Source organism: Temnothorax nylanderi, unplaced genomic scaffold (genome assembly GCF_030848795.1).
Source record: "Temnothorax nylanderi isolate EJ_2023f unplaced genomic scaffold, tnyl_v1.0 TNYL_tig0403_pilon, whole genome shotgun sequence".
NCBI classification, from domain to species: domain Eukaryota; kingdom Metazoa; phylum Arthropoda; class Insecta; order Hymenoptera; family Formicidae; genus Temnothorax; species Temnothorax nylanderi.
The window spans coordinates 140579-165320 of NW_027249465.1; the positions used below are offsets into that span (position 1 = coordinate 140579).

General features: G+C 32.1%; 2 protein-coding genes and 1 long non-coding RNA gene across 25 annotated transcripts; 1 reads left to right on the forward strand and 2 right to left on the reverse strand.

Moving 5' to 3' along the window:
• Positions 1-1697: 1697 nt before the first annotated feature.
• On the forward strand, positions 1698-21442 carry Cglr1 (cGAS-like receptor 1). Of its 9 annotated transcripts, XM_071721285.1 has the most exons (14): positions 1698-1832; positions 4013-4164; positions 8092-8165; positions 8410-8573; positions 8657-8827; positions 9223-9320; positions 9396-9534; positions 10618-10767; positions 11846-12016; positions 12281-12403; positions 12478-12664; positions 12834-12908; positions 17848-17935; positions 20829-21442. In XM_071721285.1, exons 3-13 carry the CDS (start codon positions 8153-8155, stop codon positions 17928-17930), a joined length of 1374 nt encoding a protein of 457 aa, XP_071577386.1. In that variant the 5' UTR covers positions 1698-1832; positions 4013-4164; positions 8092-8152; the 3' UTR covers positions 17931-17935; positions 20829-21442. The 9 variants fall into 9 exon arrangements, with proteins under 9 accessions (XP_071577386.1, XP_071577389.1, XP_071577394.1 ...); XM_071721288.1 differs by lacking the exon at positions 4013-4164 and having other exon boundaries at positions 1735-1832; positions 8419-8573; XM_071721286.1 differs by lacking the exon at positions 1698-1832 and having other exon boundaries at positions 3949-4164; positions 8011-8165.
• LOC139782317 (uncharacterized) lies at positions 17152-17864 on the reverse strand. The gene is made up of 2 exons (XR_011720849.1): positions 17569-17864; positions 17152-17325 (listed from the first exon to the last, which is right to left on the reverse strand). It is a non-coding gene; the product is annotated as an uncharacterized lncRNA (long non-coding RNA).
• On the reverse strand, positions 20256-23566 carry LOC139782315 (uncharacterized). Of its 15 annotated transcripts, none has more exons than XM_071721301.1 (6): positions 23422-23566; positions 22778-22855; positions 22127-22233; positions 21771-22050; positions 21462-21628; positions 20256-21391 (listed from the first exon to the last, which is right to left on the reverse strand). In XM_071721301.1, exons 4-6 carry the CDS (start codon positions 21982-21984, stop codon positions 20813-20815), a joined length of 960 nt encoding a protein of 319 aa, XP_071577402.1. In that variant the 5' UTR covers positions 21985-22050; positions 22127-22233; positions 22778-22855; positions 23422-23566; the 3' UTR covers positions 20256-20812. The 15 variants fall into 15 exon arrangements, with proteins under 15 accessions (XP_071577402.1, XP_071577398.1, XP_071577401.1 ...); XM_071721297.1 differs by having other exon boundaries at positions 22670-22855; XM_071721300.1 differs by lacking the exon at positions 23422-23566 and adding an exon at positions 23242-23352.
• Between the last annotated feature and the right edge of the window lie 1176 nt (positions 23567-24742).

The following is a 24742-nucleotide window of genomic DNA, read 5'->3' on the forward strand; positions in this document are numbered from 1 at the left end:
AATCAAAGGAAATAAGACAAAAAAATATTTTAAAAATCTTTAATAAACATACCGAAGATTAAAATTAAATAAAATTAATTATTTCGTTATTATTATTTTATCGCATACCTATCTTTTTTTTACGATGGAAAAGTTTTTTTATAAGAATAAATCTTTGTTTAAAAAATGTGGATTATGTAAAATTTTAAACCTTTTGAAATTTTGCTGATGTATACATTTTTAAAAGAATTTAACACATGTTTTGAAAATATGCTCTTCGAACCACCTATCTTTCTGAGAGTGGTCGAATATCATCAAATCTCTCCAGCACGTATATTTAAAAGATGTATACTTGCATTTCATCTTTCTATTATAATAATATTTATAACAAGCGGTTTTTAAAAGTGCAGCTAGCTCAAGAGCTAGCTTTTTTAAATCGGATTAATTTATCAATTAATTCATTTACTTAATCTTCATACGTTTCTAACAAATCGTCTAGTTTTTATTTCAGAGACTACAATTGTGCAGTTTTGCTGAATATTAATTCATACGGTGTAAATTTTGTTCCTTATTCATTTACGCTAGAGTTATATGAGAACATAAGGCCCATATTCATAGCCGGATCTTATTTCAAGACTGTCTTACCCTGGTTCTACATTAGTCGTATCGTCGCATAATTCGTAAGAAATTGACCAATTACAGTCGAATTTAAGGAGAATAATCAACTGTGATTGATCAATTTCTTACGATTTATGCTACGATACGACCAATGAATACCGGCTATAGCATGCTCGAGTTAAGGCTGCGGTCCACTTGACGCTACAAATGCTTCGAAGCATTCCTTTTCTCCTTTCTTTCAATGAAGAAAGAAGGAGAAGAAGAACGCTTCGAAGCATTTGCAGCGTCAAATGGACCGCAGCCCCAGTCGCATTTATTGAAAATATAATGCAGCCACCTTACTACATATTGTTGCCAGCCAATCACGGAGTGGCTGGTTACATGACCCGTTGGCGCCTCTCTCTCCTAGAGCATAGAGACCCTTTATGATTATCCATGATTTTTACCCGTCTACACTACTCACTAGGATGAGCCGCAAGTAGGATCATCCTCCAGTCTAGAACGGGCATAAGATGTTACATATTGTTATTACAATGAAAAAAATCATATTACTTACACGATGCAGTAGCGTAGAATTTACGTGCAACGGATGACAGCGATAAACAAACGCGCACACATATATCGAGTTCACGTATTTACACACACCATACGACTTCGCCGCCATTTTGTGGTCGCATTCCTAAAGTTGGCCAGTCTCTAGTAAAGGGTCTCTACTAGAGCACAGTCGAATCCCTCTAATCAGAGTCTGGCCAACTTGCAGTTCTGGCAAAATTCTGCGAGAGAGAAGGATATAAATTCACTAGAGATCCTTAACCAGAGATTACGGACAATTACTACGTTTACGCGAGCGTTACTTCTGTAGTAACTTACGATAATTCCTTAGCGTAGTAGTAGTATCTGCTAAAAAGCGTACTAATAATTGTCTCTCGCGCATGACCGAATCGCACAATCAACAACATGGTGGCTGTAAACATATGTAGTATATTATATATGTTCTGTGTGTAGTATATGTTACAGCTGCAACATGCATCCATAACCTCTATCTGTCACTCTTAAATTCGAAAAAACCATATGTGCTATTGTTTGTTCTGTTAAAACCCAGTTAGTACAATGAGTGAATTCAGTATGAATGAAAGAGGTGGATATCATTGTTCCTTCAAAGGCTGCCAAAGTGCAAGTAGTGAGAGATGAGGGATAGAAGAAACTTTGTTTGGATTCTCAAAAGATACAGAAAGGTCAGTTTATTATGTTACTTGTTTTCCACTTACTGTAGGCTTTTAAGGTCGATTGCATGAAGTGTTCAAATATATTAGAGCAATTTTAAAATTATCTCTGCATTTAAAGTTGAGCTTAATTTTATTTTTAAACCATGTTCAGTTGTTAAACAATTAATGAAAATTAATATTTGCCTATGTTCCTATTTAATACGACCTAAAGTATGATAAATTTAATTGTTATTGGTATAAACAAAAATTTGGAAAACATAAAAACATAAGAAAGGCTATTGTTTGAAGGTCAAAATTGTGGGTATCAGCCGGCTGTAGTCGAGAGGAATTGATTTCAAAGACAGCCATACAACTTTATAATGGTTATAGTATTGTCATTAAATATATATCTCTTTTTGATTGTATCGATTGCCTTTTAAATTAGAGCCCGTCAATCAGCAATATGGCGATCTATTAGTCATCAGATCAAAAGCTTTCTTAAAGGCCTGTGTCCACGATGTTAGAACTTGGTCCAAGTTCTCGGACCGAGGAAAAGTTACTAAAACTTGGATCGTGGACACACTGAACTTGGATGCAAAACTGTGTTTCCACGATCCAAGTTTCAGTAACTTTTCTTCGGTTAGAGAAACCGACGTATAGTTGACAAACTAATTAAAAATTATTTATAATTATCTTTTCCAATCGTTTGGAAATCATTTGGAGAAAGGAAAAAACTTTTTAGAGTTTGGAAAACCATACAATATACATAAATTAATTAAAATCAATTAAGCGTATAGTTGGCAGACATATTGTCTAAAATTTTTTTTTCTTATCCAATCGCTCCAGAATCATTTGGATAAAGTGTCGAAATATATTTTATTATTTGGAAAATTACTCTATTTTAATAAAAATTAATTAACAAGTAAACGATACCGGAAATAAGTTGGCGCTGAAAGTTTCTATTTTTTAATAAACAATAGCTCAAACGATTGCTCCTTAATTGCTCCTTCAGAATCAAGAATTGCTCCCTTTTTAAAATTAATATTATTTAAAATATTTACAAAAAACGTAAAATTATCACTCAAAAACATATTTCTAATAACTTTGTGCAACTAAATCCAGCATAAAATGATTGCTCCTTGATTGCTCCTTATTGCTCCATTATTACTTTAATAATTTATTCCATTTTTTTTTGAAAAATTAACAAATTAATTATTTCACAAGTGACGACACGGCCACCTATTGGCTGCCTATTGTAATTATATATGGCTCGGCAGCCAACGGCGGAAATATTCAAACATAATACAACAACTCTATTGTTTATAACTATGTCTCAAAGAGTTTAACCTTTTAACCAATATTGATTTTTGGTGGAATAATTGTTCCTTGCTTGCTCTATTGGAATATTCAATCGCTCCATTCGTATAATTAATTTTGTATGATACTTTAGCATTTTTATTGAAAAATTAACAAATTAAAGGCCGGAGCACAAATTTTTGCGTAACGCATAGCATAATGCATCCGACTTTTAATTTGTTAATTTTTCAATAAAAATGCTAAAGTATACAAAATTAATTATACGAACGGAGCGATTGAATATCCCAATAGAGCAAGCAAGGAACAATTAAGGAGCAATCGGTTGAACTATTGTTTATTAAAAAATATGAACAGCGCCAATTAACTTATTTCCGGTATCGTTTACTTGTTAATTAATTTTTATTAAAATAGAGTAGTTTTCTAAATAATAAAATATATTTCGACACTTTATCCAAATAATTCTGGAGCGATTGGACAAGAAAAAAAATTTAGACAATATGTCTGCCAACTATACGCTTAATTGATTTTAATTAAATTTCAATTATTATATGGTTTTCCAAACTCTAAAAAGTTTTTTCCTTTCTCCAAAACATTTCCAAACAATTGAAAAAGATAATTATAAATAATTTTTAATTAGTTTGTCAACTATACGTCGATGTCCGAGAACTTGGACCAAAGTTCTAGCATCGTTGACACAGGTCTTTATACTGTGCTAGAAAAATTGGCTAGACTCTTACTTCTAGGGACTCTAGCTTACATATCGCTATAACGCCATCTGCCGAAAGCTTACTCATTAATTTGCTGTATACTACATATATAAAAGCAGAAAGAACCGGTTAGCGCACAGTAGGATGCAGTCCGCGATACATAGCCTTATTCGCGTTTATTTGCAGGAAATAATTAGTAGAATAAAATAATAAAGGACGTGTGAGCAGCTCTAAAATTTCAACCAATTAAATTATTGAAAACGTTCTTACGACTATCGCTGCAAATTTGTGCAGCAATATTGCTGCATTCGTGGTATTTTGCCCGCACCTCCTGTTTGGTGAGTACAAATCCGATAAACAGCTGCGATGAGTCAAGAATACATAATTTAATTTTTTAATTAAACGGCTATCGATAATAATTCGACAACCGCAAAGGAATCGATTCACCTACAAAATAATTTGTTGTACACTTTTTAAACGGATTTGTATAATTTCTTAAATATAAATTTTCGAGATTCTATCCATCTATCTATATTTTATCAAATGTCCCGACTGACTCATCAACGCCCAGCCCAAACCCCTAAACCTAGAAACCTAGAAACATGAAATTCGGGAAGTATATATTCCTTCCATGATGTAAGCACCAACTAAGAAGGCATTTTTAAAAATTCGACCCCTAACGGGGTGAATAGGGATAAAATGTGTTTTCACGGATTTCTCAATATTTCTTAAGCCCAATGAGATATCGACTTGATTTTTGCTTACAAAGGTCACCCATACAAATGTTTAAAAACATAAATCAGGATTTTGCCCTAATCAACTCCCTAAAGGGGCAAATCTAAATTCGGGGGTAAATTATAGAATCCTTCGCATACCGTAGCGAAGCACGGGTGTATCAAGCTAGTATTATTATATAAGTAGAATTGTCAAGAACGAATTCAATGATTTCTTGTTATCTTTAAACACTTGGTTAATACTTTTAATCGACTTGAATCTCTTACATCGAGTCCGGTTAATATTTATAATGATAAATACCATCATTTGCAATAAAATATTATAAAATTCCTGAGAAATTCATAAACGAACGTTTTAAATATACGGGCATTTTATTGTCACGTTCATATCACGCGTACGTGACACAACTACTCCCAGCTTGCTCTTTATAAAAATCGGAACCTTAGAAAGAAAGATCCCGAGGTTTGTAACGTGCGACATCTATACTATAACTGACGGAATGCCAAGTGATTATATATATAATTTCATGGTCATCGGTGTACCGTACACTCAGAGAAAAAACGGCACCGAAAAAATAGGGCCGACTCGCCCCGGTCTCCCCTATATATGACATTAATACAATAATTTTTTTAAACCACGTTTAAATACAATACTTAAATTATTTATATTAAACCAATTAATAATTTTTTAATAATTAGTCATTTACCTGAGGCTAATTATTCATTATTGAAAAAATTAGTAATTATTTTCCACTAATTATTCATTTTCAAATAAGTAGTAATTTATTTTGACAAACTATTAATTCTTTTAACAATAAAAAATTTATGTCTACTAATTATCAATTCGTAAATAAAAATTAATTCATATTTTCGCCTAAATACTAATTTTCACGTAACTGAAAATTTTTCTCTGATGATTTACCCACGTTTTAAGTAATGAGTAAGTCACTTTTGCCGAAATATTAATTTTTACGTAGTTAGTAATTTTTTGTGACTAATTATTAATTTGTTGATTCTATAAAAATTTAATTTGTTGTTATTTATAATTTTGTGAATAATTAAAAAATGAAAAATGGAAATTTTTTATTGCCGATTCCTGTTTAAAATTATAAAAAATATTTTTTCTTAGCCAAAATTATTAGCAAAGCAAAAACAATCAATGTTCCTCTCTCTCCCCTACACGAGAGATTATAAAGATTTGTCGAGAAACTGTGTTATTTAGAAAAACCACGTAAAAGAAAATTGCGGGAAAAAACGCGCAAAAAGAGAGTTAAGTGTAAGTGCAAACAAACCTTGTACGAATAAGTACAAGTAATATTTGGATTGCTCTATTGCTTCACCATTCATTAGACATTTATTCAATCTTACATTTCGTTTTTAAGAAATGCACATCGTCAAGGAGAAATCAATCAGCAATTTAACTATATGGATGCATGTGCAGTTTTATTGCCAAGTTCACATTCGATACCACGGATATTGCGGAAATCACTCCATATCAGTGACATATAAAGCGTATCATTCATGTTTTTTTTCCGTCAGCGTTTCCATAAATAGATTGCGTTTTATTGCACACACAAGTGACGATATTTATATCATGATGTCGTAGTTTGCAAAAAAATGCTTTGCCAGTTAATAATAATTATATCGAATGTGAACGTGGCAATAAAACTGCACATGCGTCCATACACAGAGAGAACGATTTCTTTGGATTTAGTAATCCTATTTGTTTGATTGACATTTCTTTCATTGAAACAACATATGCTTAGACGAAATAATATTTTTTTGAATGGAAAAATTTTTGTTTTTATTCAAGAAAACTCTATTATTTAACGGAAAAGACACTATTATTTGAAGTAATATCTCCCAAACAAATAATATATTATTTGGTTACAATAAATGTAATAAGCGTTTTCACCGCTAGGCGGCTGCTAAACTCGTAAGTCAAATTCGACCAGAGACTGTATATAAGGCCCCACGGCGAAAGCGTCTATCACTCGCAGTTGTACACATCATTGGAATCCATCACACCGGTCACTCGAGTGATGGAGATATGACAATTATTTATTATTTATTTATTTATATATGTAGCAGTCAACCGACTACCACATATATCATATATATAAATAAATAAATAATAAATAAATGTTTAAGACATTTTTTATAAAGCATTGATATTTAAATGAAACAATAGTATTATTAAAGCGATAGAGAATATGTTTTTCGTTTCAAACAATTTTTTAATTTAAGACAAAGATATATATTCTTTGAAAAATCAAACAATCGTATTTGTTGAATCAAAAATTTGTTTGTTTGGACTATTCCAAAAGATAAATTTCTTTGAATCTAATAAAATTTATTAAATCCAAAGAAACCGTTCTCTCTGTGTAGGGATACCGTAGGTTTAGGTACTTAAAATTAAGGGAATGGTCGTGGGGTTGATTTGCACCCCAGTGTGGCAAGTAAGGGATATCTCACTATAAAATATTTAGATTATATTATATTATATTATATTAATATGGAGGACTAGAGAGCTTTTCGCGATGCACATCGTCAAGGAGAAATCAATCAGCAATTTTACTACACAGAGAGAACGGTTTCTTTGGATTTAATAAATTTTATTAGATTCAAAGAAATTTATCTTTTGGAATAGTCCAAACAAACAAATTTTTGATTCAACAAATACGATTGTTTGATTTTTCAAAGAATATATATCTTTGTCTTAAATTAAAAAATTGTTTGAAACGAAAAACATATTCTCTATCGCTTTAATAATACTATTGTTTCATTTAAATATCAATGCTTTATAAAAAATGTCTTAAACATTTATTTATTATTTATTTATTTATATATATGATATATGTGGTAGTCGGTTGACTGCTACATATATAAATAAATAAATAATAAATAATTGTCATATCTCCATCACTCGAGTGACCGGTGTGATGGATTCCAATGATGTGTACAACTGCAAGTGATAGACGCTTTCGCCGTGGGGCCTTATATACAGTCTCTGGTCGAATTTGACTTACGAGTTTAGCAGCCGCCTAGCGGTGAAAACGCTTATTACATTTATTGTAACCAAATAATATATTATTTGTTTGGGAGATATTACTTCCAATAATAGTCTTTTCCGTTAGATAATAGAGTTTTCTTGAATAAAAACAAAATTTTTCCATTCAAAAAAATATTATTTCGTCTAAGCATATGTTGTTTCAATGAAAGAAATGTCAATCAAACAAATAGGATTACTAAATCCAAAGAAATCGTTCTCTCTGTGTACAAGCCATTCATTTTTTTGCTATTTTAATTTTTTTATCATACATAATTTTAATTTTTGGCTATATAACCTACATAACTTTTAAAAGTAAGCTCTTAAGAAGTTCTAAAAAATTTGGCAAGTTAAAATATTGAATAGCTTATTTGTTATAACAATTTTTGTCGCTGGGGTAGATTCCATCCCAGTGTGGCAAGTACATGATTCTACAGAAGTGTGGCAAGTAAGGGATATTTGTTATAAACCTGTTGTTTCAGTTACAAAAGAAAAAGAAGTTTTTGAAATAATCTCTAAAAAGATCTGGATCTTCCTGAATGCATGCAAAACAAAAGTGAGAGAAATGCAATTTTATTCTGAAATCTAATTTTTATATTAATCGACTTAACATGCCTTTTTTAGAAAGGATATAATCTTACTATACTTTTCAATTTTATTTAAAATAATAATACTTAACTAATATCTATTAAATACTACAAAAAAAATTTTTTTTTTTGTATTTATAAGAATTATACAATTTTATTTCTTTAATATTTAAATAATAATTATATAGCGCCAACATAGGTACAATTTTAAAGTAATTTCAGATTTTGAAAATCCAGCAATTTACACACACGCGATGGCGCAAGTCGCAGATATTGACAAGTATCTAGTTAGCGATACGATATTTGAGAAAATAAACAGCAAATTTATAAAAATGGATTCCAATGATATAAAGGATCAAAATCAGTTCTTGAAAAGGGTAAAAATCTTTGTATTATAATAAAACTATATTCTATTAATTTATATGCTTGTATGCATTGTACCTTGTAATGTATGCTGCAGTTTTTTGAAAAGCTCATAGACGCTATGCGACAGCAAAGTCCGTTATTTGCTAAAACATTTCAAAGAATTATTTGGGTTGGAAGTTATTATAAAGGAACTCGATTTGGAGAACCAAAAGAATACGATTTGAATTTTGTGATCAATCTACCCTTCAAAGAAAAAGATATACAGGTAGATATTATTTTTAAAATCAGCAATATATATCTCTGAAGATTATTAAAGCTTAAGAAAATCCAAAGTTATTCATTTCCATTTATATGAAAACATTTCTATTCTTTATTTGAATTATTTTTTCATGTAAAATTATTTTCTTTTTGTAATACATATACATATTAAATAATTTTAATATAACTTTATAATATATCAATAAAATAATACGAATATTTTCTTATTAATCCAATAATGCAATTTTCTACTATAAGATCGACGCGAAATTAATACTAATATTATAATTAATATATATATTAATTATATTAATAAGTATTATATATTAATATTATATTAATATATATAATATTATATATTAATATTATATTAATATATAATACTTATTGATTATATTTTAGTTTAGCACAGATCGACCAGGTTTTATTAAGATACGCGTACCGGTTTGGAAAGCCATAAGCTCGCAGAATACTTTAAATTTAGTTCCGGAAGCATATAAGTAAGTATTATATGTTATAGAAATGGACTTATAATTTACAAAATGAAAGGAAAAAAGTATCTATTTTCTGTTTAGGGAATTGAATTCCTTCATTGATGAAGAATCATATCTGAATCAAGAAAAATTTCGCACTTGGATAGAAAGAATTTTGAGTAAAGTGGCTCACGCTACTGGTGACAGAAATGACAGAATTATATTTCATGATTATACACCAGTAAGTGAAATATTAACATTATAGTCATTGATAGTCTGGCAACAGATTGATCAGAATTGCATCAATTACGAGGGTGAGTCAGTAATTATCCGCGCACTATTTCTATAATTAATTTATTAGAACAATAGTAGAAAACGTACAATTACATCATTTTTTAACACAATCCCTTTGCTTTTCAATGCACTTGTCCCAGCGTGCCACAAACTTGCATATATCCTTGCAAAAAAATATTTTTGGTTTGTCCCTCACCCATGTATGCATCACTTCTTGCACATGTTGATCTGATGACAAATCGATCTCTTATAAGGTATCTTTAAATGGACCAAACAGATGGCAATCTAAGGGAGTGAGATCTGAATACTCCAATACCTTGAAACCCAATTTCTGAAGCGTTTGAACAGCGTGCATATGGACAGCAGTATAACAAAAGCGGTGCATATACATGGCTGAGGGACAAACCAAAAACATTTTTTTTCAAGGGTATACGTAAGCTTGTGGCACGCTGGAACAAGTGCATTGAAAAGCAAGGGAACTAGGTTAAAAAAATGATGTAATTGTACGTTCTCAACTGTCTAATAAATTATTAAAATAGAATGCGGATAATTATTGACTCACGCTCATACATTATACTAAGCTAACGTTTTTTGATGTTATATAAGTGCAAGTTTGATATTATATGCATATACTTATAGAATATGACAACTGAATTGGTATAAATCGAGTAGATCTGCTATTTTATAGCCATTCAAATATTTATTTAGTTATTAAATTATTAATCAAACATTTATCTAATTATTAAAGTATTACTATTTTTTTATTTTGCTTGTTTATATTATTTATGTTGGATAAAAAAAATGGGTAGAGTTGTTTCTATCTGCTATCACATTTTGTCAGTACATTTTGTTCGATTTTTGTTGAGATATCGAAGATTGTAATAACGAGCAAAATTGCTTTCGACATTGACTATTTAAAATTGTCGTATATAAATCATATAAAATATTATATCATAGAATATATGTTATACAAGAAGGAAAAGTTGAACTAATTAATAAAGCTAATATTACATGTTTTATCTGTGTTTAGATAAGAAAAAGAAAATCAGGACCAGCGTTTACGTTAAATTTGAATTACGGAAGAAACGATGAAAAAACTATCGACATCGATGTAGTTCCCGTTTTAACTTTTTCTATTCATTCTTTGCCACCGAAATGTTCGAAAATGAATATTTTACAAGTACGTAATATATAAAATTAAAATAATAGATTGAGATTTGTCGTACATCTGTTTATTTGTTTTTTTATTTATTAAGTAAAAGTAAGATGAAAAAATTATACTATTTGGGAAAAAAATAATTTTTATTAGTATTAAAATATACCTAATCATTTAAAGTATAGCCGTTTAAAGTATAGCTATATTATTTACTTATTGTTAGATATATTTTTATTTTTTTATCTAATTTTTTCCTTTTCGTAAAAATATTCGAACTTAATATTTGATAATTTTTACTTAAAAAAATTTAACAAAGAAAAACGGTAAATTGTATGTATACACAGTAAAAAATTTTGTGTCAATGGAAGTCCACTCTCAATTTTGTGTTAAAATAACTCATTCATCGTGTTATTTTTTACATTTTTTACTAAAAAAATGTCGATATAACATTTCTATATGTAAAAAATAACACGATGAATGAGTTATTTTAACACAAAATTGAGAGTGGACTTCCATTAACACAAAATTTTTTACTGTGTAGCAATTCAATAACAAATAAACTAAATAGCGTGTCTGTATTGTATGTAAATGTTAATCGTTTCGTGTTTCATAGTTTGGTGAATGTTGGTCTGCACTTTATTTAAAGAAGCGTATTATAGAAGAGGTTTCTCCGTAATTCACGACATCGTTCGCGACATTTACTACGTTTACGCGAGCGTTACTTCTGTAGTAACTTACGATAATTCCTTCGCGTAAACGGGATTTTGTAGTAACTTACGATAATTTACTCCGCGTAAACGGGTGAATTATCATAAGTTACTACAGAAGTAACGCTCGCGTAAACGTAGTAATTGGCGAAAAGTAATCTTTTTTAAGTCGAAATATAGCTACAGCTACTTAGATAGATGCAGCTACTTTGTTTTATTTTTATCTAGTTTTTCTTCAATCTTCTTGTCGTACAAATATATTTAAACTTAATACTTCAAATTTATTAAAAAAAACAGAACTCAATAGAGGAAAACAATTAAAGAACAAATAATTGTCTGCAGCAATTCAATAGCTGTTAATAGCATGCTCTTACTAATCGCTTCTCGTTTCGTAGTCTTGCCCAAATAGATGTTGGTCTGCAGTTCCCAAACCTTTGAACAACAGTAGAAGCGATTTCGGTGATTTACGACATCGCTATTGGCGACTGTGTTTTTACGAGTTTGAGAAAGATATGCTTTCTAGCCATAAGTATGGGCGTATGAAGCCTGTAATACGCCAATTAAAGGTACAATGATATATCGTGAAGTAATAAACATTAATTTATTTGTAAAAATACGAATAAATTTTTAGTTTACTTTTATACTTATAATATTGTAAGTATCTTCCGTAATTGACTCTCTTTTTTTACTTTTACTTTCCTTAATGAATTCGTGCATAAAACTTTTTTATTTATTTATATTATTAATTTTTATTTTTTTTATCGTAACAACTTAAATTATATAATCTATTTTAAATAATGATGTACATACATATATATTCTCTCTATTAGAAACTTCGGGATACTCGAGAATGGGCGAGTATTGCAAGCTATTATCTCGAAACCTTATGCTACCATGAATCAGAAATGTTTCATATTTCTCAGAGAAGATCATATACTTTCTTATTCTTCAAGGTAATATATTGTTCAAATTCAAAGTGCTTCTTTTATTAAAGCAATAATAATAAAGTATCAATGATATTTTATAGATGTTAGAAAAACTTCATGATGCTTTCAATAATCACTGCATAAAATACTATTGGGACGATGATCTCAATTTGCTGGAAAGTATCGGTCGTGAAGAAATGAGGAATATGGAAGGTAGATTAGAAAAGATTTTAAAAAATATTAGAAGGACTATTAAAGACGATCAGTACGCGATAGCTAAATGGGTTTGTGAGTACTTATCTTTTTTTTTATGCTTTGAATAAGTATAAATTAGTATTACATTGCATATGCATGGTACACCATAAAATTGACCACTCTTTTACTATTATTTTACTATTTATTTATTAAAATATAAAAACTTTATATCACAATATTTCCCATGAATTTTCGGTTGTAGTGAATAGAGACGAATTGGAGATTTTGAAAAATTTGGAACATGTAACGATACCGGAACGCGAAGCGCAACCCCAATGTAAGTATAATTACATAATTATATAGACTTTATTCCAATTTTTTTAAGAAAAAAGATGTCATTAAATTACTATCAAATTTACAGAAATTATTAATTGCGAGATATTTTCTATATGGTAGTACCGCGACGCCAAGTATGTACATACGTAAAAAATGTGACCATGCTCACTACTATGTTCATGCCATCACGACGCGGTACTACTCCATAATGTAAGAATACAAGGGGTGCGTTCAGCAGACAAAGCAGATCAGTGAGCGCTCAGTAATTTTTTATTATGATTAGTTTCTACACTTATACTACATTTACGCAAGCGTTACTTCTGTAGTAACTTACGATAATTCCTTCGCGTAAACGGGATTTTGTAGTAACTTACGATAATTTACTCCGCGTAAACGAGTGAATTATCGTAAGTTACTATAGAAGTAACGCTCGCGTAAACGTAGTATTAGATCCAGTGAAGAACTATATAGGGCGGTATTCATAGTCGGATCTTATTTCAAGACCGTCTTAAGTAATGTCTTAAGTTGCTAATATGGTCATTTGATTGGCTGAATGGAGTCTTAATGGGCAAATCTCTGATTGGTCATTCACTGCGCAACCTTGGGAATGATACACTTTGTATTTTTACATCATGGTACTACTAAGCTTGTCTGGAGTTTTCACGTCAATCAAACTTAAGGGTGTTCTAAAGAGTTAGTTAAAATGTAACGAAGTTGACGAAAATTTAATATCATATTGTGTATTCTCTTTCAAAGTTAGGGGCCAAATTTTAAATCGATTCACAATTTAGATAAAAAGTTATCAATTTTTGAATATCCGTTTTACAAAGGGTTTTACAGAGAAAAGTGTAAACATTAAAAAATGTAACCAATTATATAATAATATTTTACGCACAAGCAGATCATCAACAAACAAAAAAATAGCAACAAAATTTGAAACGATTTACAACAATTTTTTTTTGAAATTTTTTTTGAAAAAAATAGTAGTAACAGTTTTTTACAGTCACTAAATCTACGTCTTTTACATTCTATTAGATGTTCCGTAACTATTTATATACATTTTTTTGTCTTTGGATCCCTGGAGAATTAATATATCAGAGTTTTTAATATTTCCTGCATACTTTTGGTTGGGATGGTACCTATAGAACATCCTTAAGGGGATCCTGGAGCGACGGCAATTATCGATATTTATAGGTATCCGATTTTCTTCGAATTTACTTTACAGATTTGAAATCCCATTGACACGTTTAAAGTACGTACAGAAATGATGAGTGGAGTGGCAAATTGAAGACCAAAAACTTAAAAGAATTGAAAAAATTATATTTGATACTACTTGATGTTGCACCTTTTGTACCTAGAATTTCATGGAAACTTTCGTTTAATATACGAATTATATAGCTTACGTGTACAATCGAAAGTACCCCACTAATCGGACTAGTACTACGTTTACGCGAGCGTTACTTCTGTAGTAACTTACGATAATTCGCTCGTTTACGCGGAGTAAATTATCGTAAGTTATTACAAAATTCCGTTTACGCGAAGGAATTATCGTAAGTTACTACAGAAGTAACGAGCGAGCGTTACTTTTGATTTTCCTTCGCGTAAACGGGATTTTGTAGTAACTTACGATAATTTACTCCGCGTAAACGGGTGAATTATCATAAGTTACTACAGAAGTAACGCTCGCGTAAACGTAGTAGTAGTATAAAAGATCCTAATAAGAAAGATTTTCACTGATCGCAGATTTTATGCATGTACACACACGCGTACATGGCGTTGCAATCTGACAAGGACAGATATCTCGTTAGATATAAGGACAGATATAGGCCGGTAACATAGAAAACGGTCAAAATTATCGATCCCGTCGGAGTTCGGCCGTCACCCCAGGACACGCTCCAGCATCCCCTTAAGGGGATCCTATAGTGAAGGCCGAACTTCCTCGATGTCGATAATGTCGAACATTTTTAATTCCGTTCTAATTCGTTTTCTATCATTTTCTATATTACCGGCCTATATCTGCCCTTGTCTAACGAGAGGCATCTGTCCTTGTTTCGATTGCTGCGCCATCTACTCTTAAGCCCCTTGCACAATGCCAGGCAACAGGCAATAGGAACAGGAAATAACCAAAAAATCGTTAATTACAACCTAAAAAATTCGAATGCTATGATTGGTTGGCAACAGGCAATAGGCACAGAATTTCCAACGTGACGGAAACTCTGTGCCTATTGCCTGTGTCACTGTTTATTCTGCATTTATACATGATTTCTGATTTCTATTCCCTGTTCCTATTGCCTGTTGCCTGGCATTGTGCAAGGGGCTTTATACGCCAACTGCTCTTCTTGTCATTCCGCATGTATATTTGCATGTATAAAAGTTAAAACAATGACACTTTTTTTCTAGACTTCTATCGTAGTTGTAATTGCACGATATTGTTCTTCAATGTTTTCCCTAGAGGGCTAGATTCTCATTTTGTATATATAAACTGCAGTATTTTTGTATAACCAAATATTGTCGTCAGTGACAGCTCTATGTGCCCAAATTTTTAATGTTTTTTTTGTTTTGGAAGTTAAAACCGATCTAGCCTTCTACATTTTTGTGCGTACTTTAATTCTAGACCAAATTTTTGCAATTCCGTAAAGCCAATTAAAAGTGGTTTTGTTTTAACTAAATGTCGGTAATTACTGCCACTATAGGATCCCCTTAAGGTGATCCTAAAGCCAAATTACCGACAATTGCAGGGAAGGGTCTAGCTTTGCGTAGACTGCACAGAACTTAATTTTTTTTTTACACAATTGAAGTATGCACGAAAACACATTGCGCGAGTGTTGATTTCAAGACAAAAATCGAAAAAAATTACAAAAATACATTTCATAAAAAATGCCTGTGCAATACGTGTGCTGGTTCTAAGGACCTTGGCACATAGAAAAACTTAAGCAGTAAAACTTAAGCAGTAAGAAATCAACGGTATGGATTTGCTACCGCTTAGGGCCGTGCCTTAAGTTCTTGACTGTGATTGGCTGATTTGCTTACTGCTTGAGTTTTACTGCTTAAGTTTTTCTATGTGCCACGGCCTTAATACTTTTTCGCCGCAGTGTATGTCATCTGTCGCTCGCCGCTCGCTACGCGCCGCGCGCCCCTCACCGCTCGTCACGCGCCGCGCGCCCCTCACCGCTCACCGCGCGCCTGGCACCGTGCCAGCCGAGACCCGCCTCTATCGCTCCTTGTGCGCTCATTCGCTCAAACGTTTCAGTTAATAACTCGTTAACTATTGCGAATTTTGCAAAATGGTACATGACTTTTCTCTTCAGTTTGACCCATTCTACCCCAGCCATTCGGCTGGGTACTTTTATTTCTAACACCCTGTATATATAGGTATATATGATAAAACATTTTAATTCTCACTTTTACCTTTTCTTACTTTTTTTCCTAAAATATATATTTGCATAAACATCTGCTGTAGGGGAGACCGAGGTTAAACCGCCAACGGGGTTGAACCGCCAAATCAAATATCTCGGAACCTGTATATTGTGCGAACTCGCTATTAACATTGTAAACGCTGCTTATGGTACCCATGTGACCAACGGAGTTTCGGCAGGTTACCTGCCGTGTTATGATTTTTACGGAGGCAAACGTGTTTTCGTGGTGAAAAGTGAAATTTTCTGCGCGTGGAAATTTTGTAATATCTGCAATAATATTTGCTCTCCAAATCTCGAGGTACGTGATTATAAATGCATTCTGATTATAAAGAGTAATGCATGCTGAACACGAATCCAGTGTAGATATCTAATATTTCATGGGCGATCAAACCTGAAACTGATTTATCCCGGGGGGGTGGCGGTTCAACCCCGGCATTTTTGAGAGTTCAATTTTTCCACCGTTGTCGTTTTTGCTCTATACCGGTTAAACAAAGCAACATAGATAAAAATTTCCTATATAAATTTTGTAGCTAAAGGTTCACTCTTTAAAGTGGTATACCACATTTAACTAAAATTATTTATTTTGTTGTTAAAAATCGGCACCGAAAAAAAACTGGCGGTTTAGCCCCGGTCTCCCCTACGATTTGGATGACGTATTTTTGGAACATTCTATAAACATTATTCAGATAGTTTTAAAAAGCTTTTTTTCATATTCCTTGAATATAATACAGAATATTCTTTCAATCTATTTTTCAATATTAAAACACGCTGTACAATTTAGATTGTATATAAATATTGATTATATGATGGAAAATTATACAAATAACATTATATATAATTGTAAATTCTGTACGTTTATTATAACACATATTTTTATTATGTTATAGTAATACATGAACGTAAATATATATAAACTTTATCTAAACACAAAATTTATAACCTCTATAAATGATTGTGTAATCGCAGACGCCTAATTGCACACTTTTATCACTCGATCTGGATCTGAATAAAAATATAAAATTATTATAATATAAAAAGTATATTATTTTCTCAGAGATAGCGTTTTCGACCGAGGTGGGTTTCAATCCAGGTTTCAACCAGTTACAAGCGAAATCGAGCATCTACTGGTCAATTCGCCCGCGTTGACGAATAAATGCTCGATTTCGTTGAAACCCGGATTAAAACCCACCTCGGTCGAAAACGCCAAGAGACAAGAAAAATGCATAAGATGCAAATTATACCTACTTTACGTTACAACAGGCCTGTTCACGCCACGGCGCCCAACGATCAGCGTTCCACAGCGCGCGCGCGTTCTTTATTATTGTTTCTAGTACGTAGTACGTGCTCGCGGAGTGGCGCGGCGCTGCAGTAGTTCGACTTCGCCGCTTAATTTGATTAGTTTTGCTACACTCTATAATATTTATAGTATATACTAACAGAATATTTCTACTGACAATTTTATAATATTTCCAGTACATTTATAGAACATTCTTTAAAACGAAAATATTCTATTAACATTTATAGATGATTTCGTTGAGAATATTCTCTTAACAGAATATTTGACGCAGTATAACATATTTATACAATATTGTGTGTTATCTGGGTAATAAAGGTACGTATACGTATAGATAAAAATACATATAAAATTATCAGTACAATTTTTCATCATGGTAAAAGATAACTGATAGACGTACATTTCACAAACATTGTGCATAGTAAAGGTATATAAAGAATAGATTTCAATTAAATGCAGTTTAGCCTCGAAATACATCCATTTTCTTTGCCGAAAAAGTGTAATGCTAATGCCTCAGAAGAGATTTCAATTGATTCTAAAGTATAATTATGTATTTGGTTGCATTGATCTCATGTTTATTTTTGAACGAAGTTAAGGATGTTCTACCTATAATATTAAAAACAGTGAGAAGTCGATAAAAATTTGTGAGATTGTTCTTTTAGTCTTCCTGATGTGCTGCAAAAAAAAATTGAAACGAATCCACTGAACGGTTGCTGAGTTATAACGATTTTAAGGATGTATTGCAGGTATTTCAAATATATTCAGAAATGGTTGAAATTTTGAGATGTTTCTTTTAAATTAAATTTAAAATACTCTGTAAGTGATTTACTAAACAATTTAAGAGTTATTTAAGTTTAAAATTGATGAAATTAACATTATTCCTTATGGAGAACCGACATTTTTTCGCGGTAAATATAAATAAAAACAATAAGATATTTCTAAAACTTTTTTTATATGTAAAACATACATCATTGATATTGTATTTTAAGTTTCAAAACTTTTTGCTTAAATTTTTTCATTTTTTTATTGTTTAAACAATACTATTTAAATGACAAAAAACCAGACTCAAACTGTTAATGGTAATCCTTTCTAACATATAAAAAAATTTGAGTTGCTTGACATACATGCAGTCTTTTTTTAGTAATTTTTTATTGAAAGCTAACTTTTGGCAGGGAACTATAGGCAGAACATCCTTAATTTATAAAATATACTTTTTCCGAAATCTATATATATTTGGTTTGTTATGTAGGGGGTAGGGGAGACCGGGGCTAAACAGTCTGTTTTTTTTTCGGTGCCGATTTTTAACAACAAAATAAATAATTTGAGTAAAATGTGGTATACCACTGTAAAGAGTGAACCTTTAGCTACAAAATTTATTTAGGAAATTTTTATCTACGTTGCTTTGTTTAAGGACGTTCTCCGGTCCTTATACTAGAGAAAATCGATTTTCTTAGGATTTTCTTGAAACTGTGAATATACGTTTATTTAGGTGTGCTTTATGCGTGGTATAAATTTCAGTACCTCTTCCGGTATAAAAAATAAAGATACTGAGCCTCAAAGTTTCAAAAAAAAAATTTAAATTTAATTTTTTTTTAGTTTTGGCATTTTTTCCTTATAGAACTCGACGAGAGGAGCAACTTTGGTCCTCTTGGCCAACCTCGTATCTCTTACCGTTTGGCCTGGAAAACCTTTTCATTAGTAAAAGTTGAAACTTTGAGGCTCAGTATCTTTATTTTTTATACCGGAAGAGGTACTGAAATTTATACCACGCATAAAGTACACCTAAATTAACGTATATTCACAGTTTCAAGAAAATCCTAAGAAAATCGATTTTCTCTAGTATAAGGACCGGAGAACGTCCTTAACCGGTATAGAGCAAAAACGACAACGGTGGAAAAATTGAAATCTCAAAAATGCCGGGGTTAAACAGTCTACCCCCCGGGATAAATCAGTTTCAGGTTTGATCGCCCATGAAATATTAGATATCTACACTGGATTCGTGTTCAGCATGCATTACTCTTTATAATCAGCATGCATTTATAATCACGTACCTCGAGATTTGGAGAGCAAATATTATTGCAGATATTACAAAATTTCCACGCGCAGAAAATTTCACTTTTCACCACGAAAACACGTTTGCCTCCGTAAAAATCATAACACGGCAGGTAACCTGCCGAAACTCCGTTGGTCACATGGGTACCATAAGCAGCGTTTACAATGTTAATAGCGAGTTCGCACAATACAGGTTCCGAGATATTTGATTAGACATACTTACCCCGTAGACTTTTTAGCCCCGGTCTCCCCTACTTAGCGTATATTTTCTTTTGTAAAGACTTTCGTTAGGTATACAAAATAAATGTTATTATTTAGCGTTATTAGTGATTATGACAACTGAGATGATTTTATTAAAAAGTTGAAAATGTACAATAAACTTTTCTTATAAAATTCCATTTTCATAAGAAAATTATATTTAAAGTTTGTATTGCCAATAACAAATAACAGTCTTATACACGTAACGTTCAAGAATAAAATTTTTCTCAATTATGAGGATTATTTAAAATTGATCGTTTCGTTTTTATTCACATTCCCAAGGAATAATATAGTAAAAATATATGATCACATAGAAACGCTTCATATCTTAAATTGGTAAAATAATTAATTTATTACACAGTTGCATAGTATGAAAATATCTTTATCTTGCCATCTTTATATCAAACTTATAAAAACATGAACAAATAATATTTTCTTTCCTCAATCATCAATCAGTCATATCTTAATACTCGTGCACATAGACTCGTGATTCTTAAAGTAAATCACAGCTAAATAGTACATTTTTACAAATTTTTTTAAATTTATATTTTTAGGAAATGATGATACGTTATAAAATTGTAGCTACAGATCCTAAAAATATTAATTTAAGGCAATTTAAGGTTTTTAAAAGATCTTTAATTTAATAAATAATTTATGTTTACATAAAATCAAGTGATTCTTCGTCCCTTATGAACCATGTCAAATTATGATAACAATTTCTCACTTTCAATTCAATATAAGCAGAGGAGTACGCTTAATATTACTTCACAAATTTCGTACATACTAGCTTTGCACTTTAATTCACGACAATAACACGTATTCTTTCTATATTTTGTGTATTTTTCATGTTATTTTTATCGTCTGCAATCAACTAATAGCGTCACATTACGTTTTTTTGCAGCCAATCAATGGAACTGCGTGATTATCTGACCAATCGAGGAAGAAATCAGCAATGTTCCTGACGCAGCGTATCATAGCAAGACAATCTGCCTCGGCTGAATGATTATACGAGAAGTTCGAGCCGAACATATACTCATAAATGTCACCAAGTTTCAAGCTAATCGGCTTCTCACATTCAAAATTCAATCTCTTTTTCAAGTTGTTTTTCTTGAACGGTCGCTGTGCAAAGACATTCTCCAGCTTCATTATTTGATTCTTTGGCGTTTTTTCATTCGTTTCTTGTAAAGGATTGTTCGACGATTGGACATTGCTATACTTCTCTACTTTATTGTTTATAACTTTAGTGTATTTATCACCACAGAAAAGCATTGTTTGCACAGTGGACGTTGTCGCAACAACTTTGGGTACTTCCTCCATCACCACATCCATATCCAACATGGAGAGCGAGTCATTGTACTCATCGTTCAACAAATCTTGGACCACCTTTGGCTCCAAGTCTCTTTTCTTGAAGAAATCTTGGAACATCTTCCATGTATCAATGCAGAGGATTTCATTGTTAAAGATCTTTAATGGGGAAAAAAAATTATTAAATAAAATAAAAGATTATGAAAGAGCTATTATGTAAATTAATTACCTTATTGATACGTTCGAGTTCCCCTAAGAATATCGGATAATCAAACTTGTCGCCGTTATGCGCTGCGAAACAAATTGGTGGTGTGAGACGTTGCAAAAAGAGCGTTATTAACTCGTAAAGTTCGTTCTCGAAAGGTTGCAGTAGTTGCATGTCCTCATTGTACAGTTCTACAAAATCATAAGATTATTATAATATCGAGTATCTCAATTGCAAAAATACTAATAGTGTAGACCAAGCTATTTATAATTTGGATTCTTCTCTCCATTTATAGTTACTTATATATTCATTCATACTGATGAGGTAACTCACTTGTCAGGTGTTCTACATTCGGCGGTATGACTTTTCGTGGATTAACTGGGAGCACCATTTTATGCAAAACTCTTGGCATAAAATTTTTGTTACCATTGCATATCGATTCTTTCGAGACGGCAACTAAAGCAATCTCTGTAATTTTTGGCATTACCTTCCCCTGAATTAGACCAGTTGTTTCTAAATCAAAGAATACAAATGTTTGAATCTCCATGTCAAATTCCTCGATCACATGTCAATACTCTCTTCTGTACTATATTTTCATTATCTTGTGATCTACCTGCAACAAGACTAGTTATAATCGCAACAAATAGCGATTGAACAATTTTAACTTTTCAAAACCTTGCTTTACATACCACAGAGCATCCAGTAGGTACATTTTCCTTGGAGATAAAATTCACGTGCCAAGCATTTTTCATCTAAACGTGCGATACTTCATGCAGTCAAGTTTCCAAGTAACGATCTAAAATTATAAAATCAAGTCTTTTAAAAAATTAAAAATCTTGTCTTTGTACTCTCTCTCTCTCTCTCTTTTCCTTTCAATGCTTTATTGCTTTAGATCGGTTGCACCAACTAACCTTAACTTAACTCATTCTTCGTCTCTTTCCAATTGTCTCCTTAAAAAGAGACGAAGAGTGAGTTAAGCTAAGGTTAAATATTATGCGACGTTGGTGCAACTGGGCCTTAATTGTATATCTCTATTGCATTTTAAAAAGGTCAGAAAATGCAACAAAACACAACCACAAGAAACAGATCTGTATATAAAAGTTTCTATGATTGCAAGTACATTTATATAAGTTCCATTATTTTGCTCTCCTAAAGGCTACGACATAAAATTATTTTAATGCAATTTCACATAAATTTAAATATATAAATATAAGATTATTTTCATCTCTCACACAAAGATTTCATCTCTCACAGTTCAATTCTTTGTATTTTTCATCTTTCCTCTTTCTTTCTCTAACTTGTTTTCTTTTTCTCGCGCTCTCTCTCTCTCTCTCACTAACTTCTTATTTTTCTTCTTATTTGATATGGCTGCCGCTCCCGATCGCCCCGATCCCGATCCGATCCCCTCCAGGGTCCGACTATTGACATAAATATAGGGTGTGATCCACGATCCACTAAACGCTAGCACAAGGTTTGTTCGCGTCGCATACTCCAATAAATACCAAGAGCACTTGAATCACGGATAAAAGGTGGCGATTGGAGCCAGATGAGTTTTTGGAGTGAGTTGGAGTGATTAGGAGCATGGTGGGGCATGCGACGCGAACAAACCTACAGTTCCAACACTAGGGGCCGATATCACAGTCTCCGATTAACGTGATCCTCTGATTAAACTCACTCTGCATCTCTTTCTAACTGTCTTTTCGTCTCTTTCTAGGGGGACAGTTAGAAAGAGATGCAGAGTGAGTTTAATCGGAGGATCACGTTAATCGGAGACTGTGATATCGGCCCTAGGGGCCGGTTTTACCATCTCCGATTAAGGCCCAGTTTCACAGTGGCCAGTTAGCTTAACTAGTAGTTAACTCTCACTCTCTGTCTCTTTCTAACCTCAAAGGTTAGAAAGAGACGGAGAGTGAGAATTAACTACTAGTTAAGCTAACTGGCCACTGTGAAACTGGGCCTAACTGTAACCTTCGATTAAACTCACTCTTCGTCTCTTTCTTTTGGCAAACTTTGGTTAACCGAATGTCACTAGGGGCCGATATCACAGTCTCCGATTAACGTGATCCTCCGATTAAACTCACTCTGCATCTCTTTCTAACTGTCCCCCTAGAAAGAGACGAAGAGTGAGTTTAATCGGAGGATCACGTTAATCGGAGACTGTGATATCGGCCCTAGGGATTAACTTTTAAACCGCGTTGGTAGAAACGGGCATAAGAGGGACAGTTATGCTGGGTCTACAATGCGAGTCGCAAAGTCGTGAGTCGCAAGAATTGACCAATCACAGTCGATTATTCTCCTCAAATTCGACTGTGATTAGTCAATTCTTGCGACTCACGACTTTGCGACTCGCATTGTAGACCCAGCATTAAGCCTTGTGTACACGATACTAGAAATCGGTCCGAGTTTCGGTTTAAGCCAATGAAACTGCTGCTTTTCTGTAAGAGCTGCAAGTTGATTGGCTTAAACCGAAACTCGGACCGATTTCTAGTATCGTGTACACAAGGCTTTAGAAAGAGATGAAGAGTGAGTTTAATCGAAGGTTACAGTTATGCTGGGTCTACAATGCGAGTCGCAAAGTCGTGAGTCGCAAGAATTGACCAATCACAGTCGATTATTCTCCTCAAATTCGAATTTTTGTGTTATTTAATAGTATTTTATTTAATAGTATTTAATACGTTTGTTTTAAAATGCATATTTTACTTTTATTTGATTATTAAATATTTAAATACTATTTATGTAATTTTAAAATGTTATTAATTTTTTATTTTCTATATGAAACAAATATTTCAATATTATTTTTGTTTTTATATTAATGCTTATACCATTTTATAACAAAATGTACTTTTATTTTATGAATACTGGTAAGGTTTTTGGCAGTTTTCCTTACCCTTGCAACGAATGTTAATATTCTATAAGATTATGCCAAATAAAATATTTTACTTTTATTTACAAGTTCTTTTATTTCATAAATTATATCACCTTCCTTCCTGTTTTTTTAACTGATTTTTTATTATTAAATTTTTTTATTATTAAATACAGATTATTGAATTTTTAATATTTATATTTTCGTATACATATCTATATGTATATTAAATATATTAAAATTTTCCACAATTTTTAAACAATTTTGTATGGGCGACTAATGGAACCTCTTTCCAGTACTAATAGGTCCGCGCATGCGCGGAAAAACCGGCCCGTCTAACAACACTGGCGCAGGGTGCCCAGTATAAAATTGTAGTGTGTCGCCATCTGCAGGCGTGCCGTAGCCAAAAATCGCCAACTTGATGGTGTAAAATCGCCAGTTT

Coding starts and splice junctions, on each gene's coding strand:
- LOC139782315 (XM_071721301.1), bottom strand. CDS start 21,984: ATGGAGATTCAAACATTTGTATTCTTTGATTTAGAAACAACTGGTCTA. Junction 21,629..21,770: donor GAATGTAGAACACCTGACAA/GTGAGTTACCTC, acceptor ATGATTTTGTAG/AACTGTACAATGAGGACATG. Junction 21,392..21,461: donor AACTCGAACGTATCAATAAG/GTAATTAATTTA, acceptor TCCCCATTAAAG/ATCTTTAACAATGAAATCCT.
- Cglr1 (XM_071721285.1), top strand. Junction 8,828..9,222: donor TCAAAGAAAAAGATATACAG/GTAGATATTATT, acceptor ATTATATTTTAG/TTTAGCACAGATCGACCAGG. Junction 12,909..17,847: donor ACGCGAAGCGCAACCCCAAT/GTAAGTATAATT, acceptor TAACATTTATAG/ATGATTTCGTTGAGAATATT.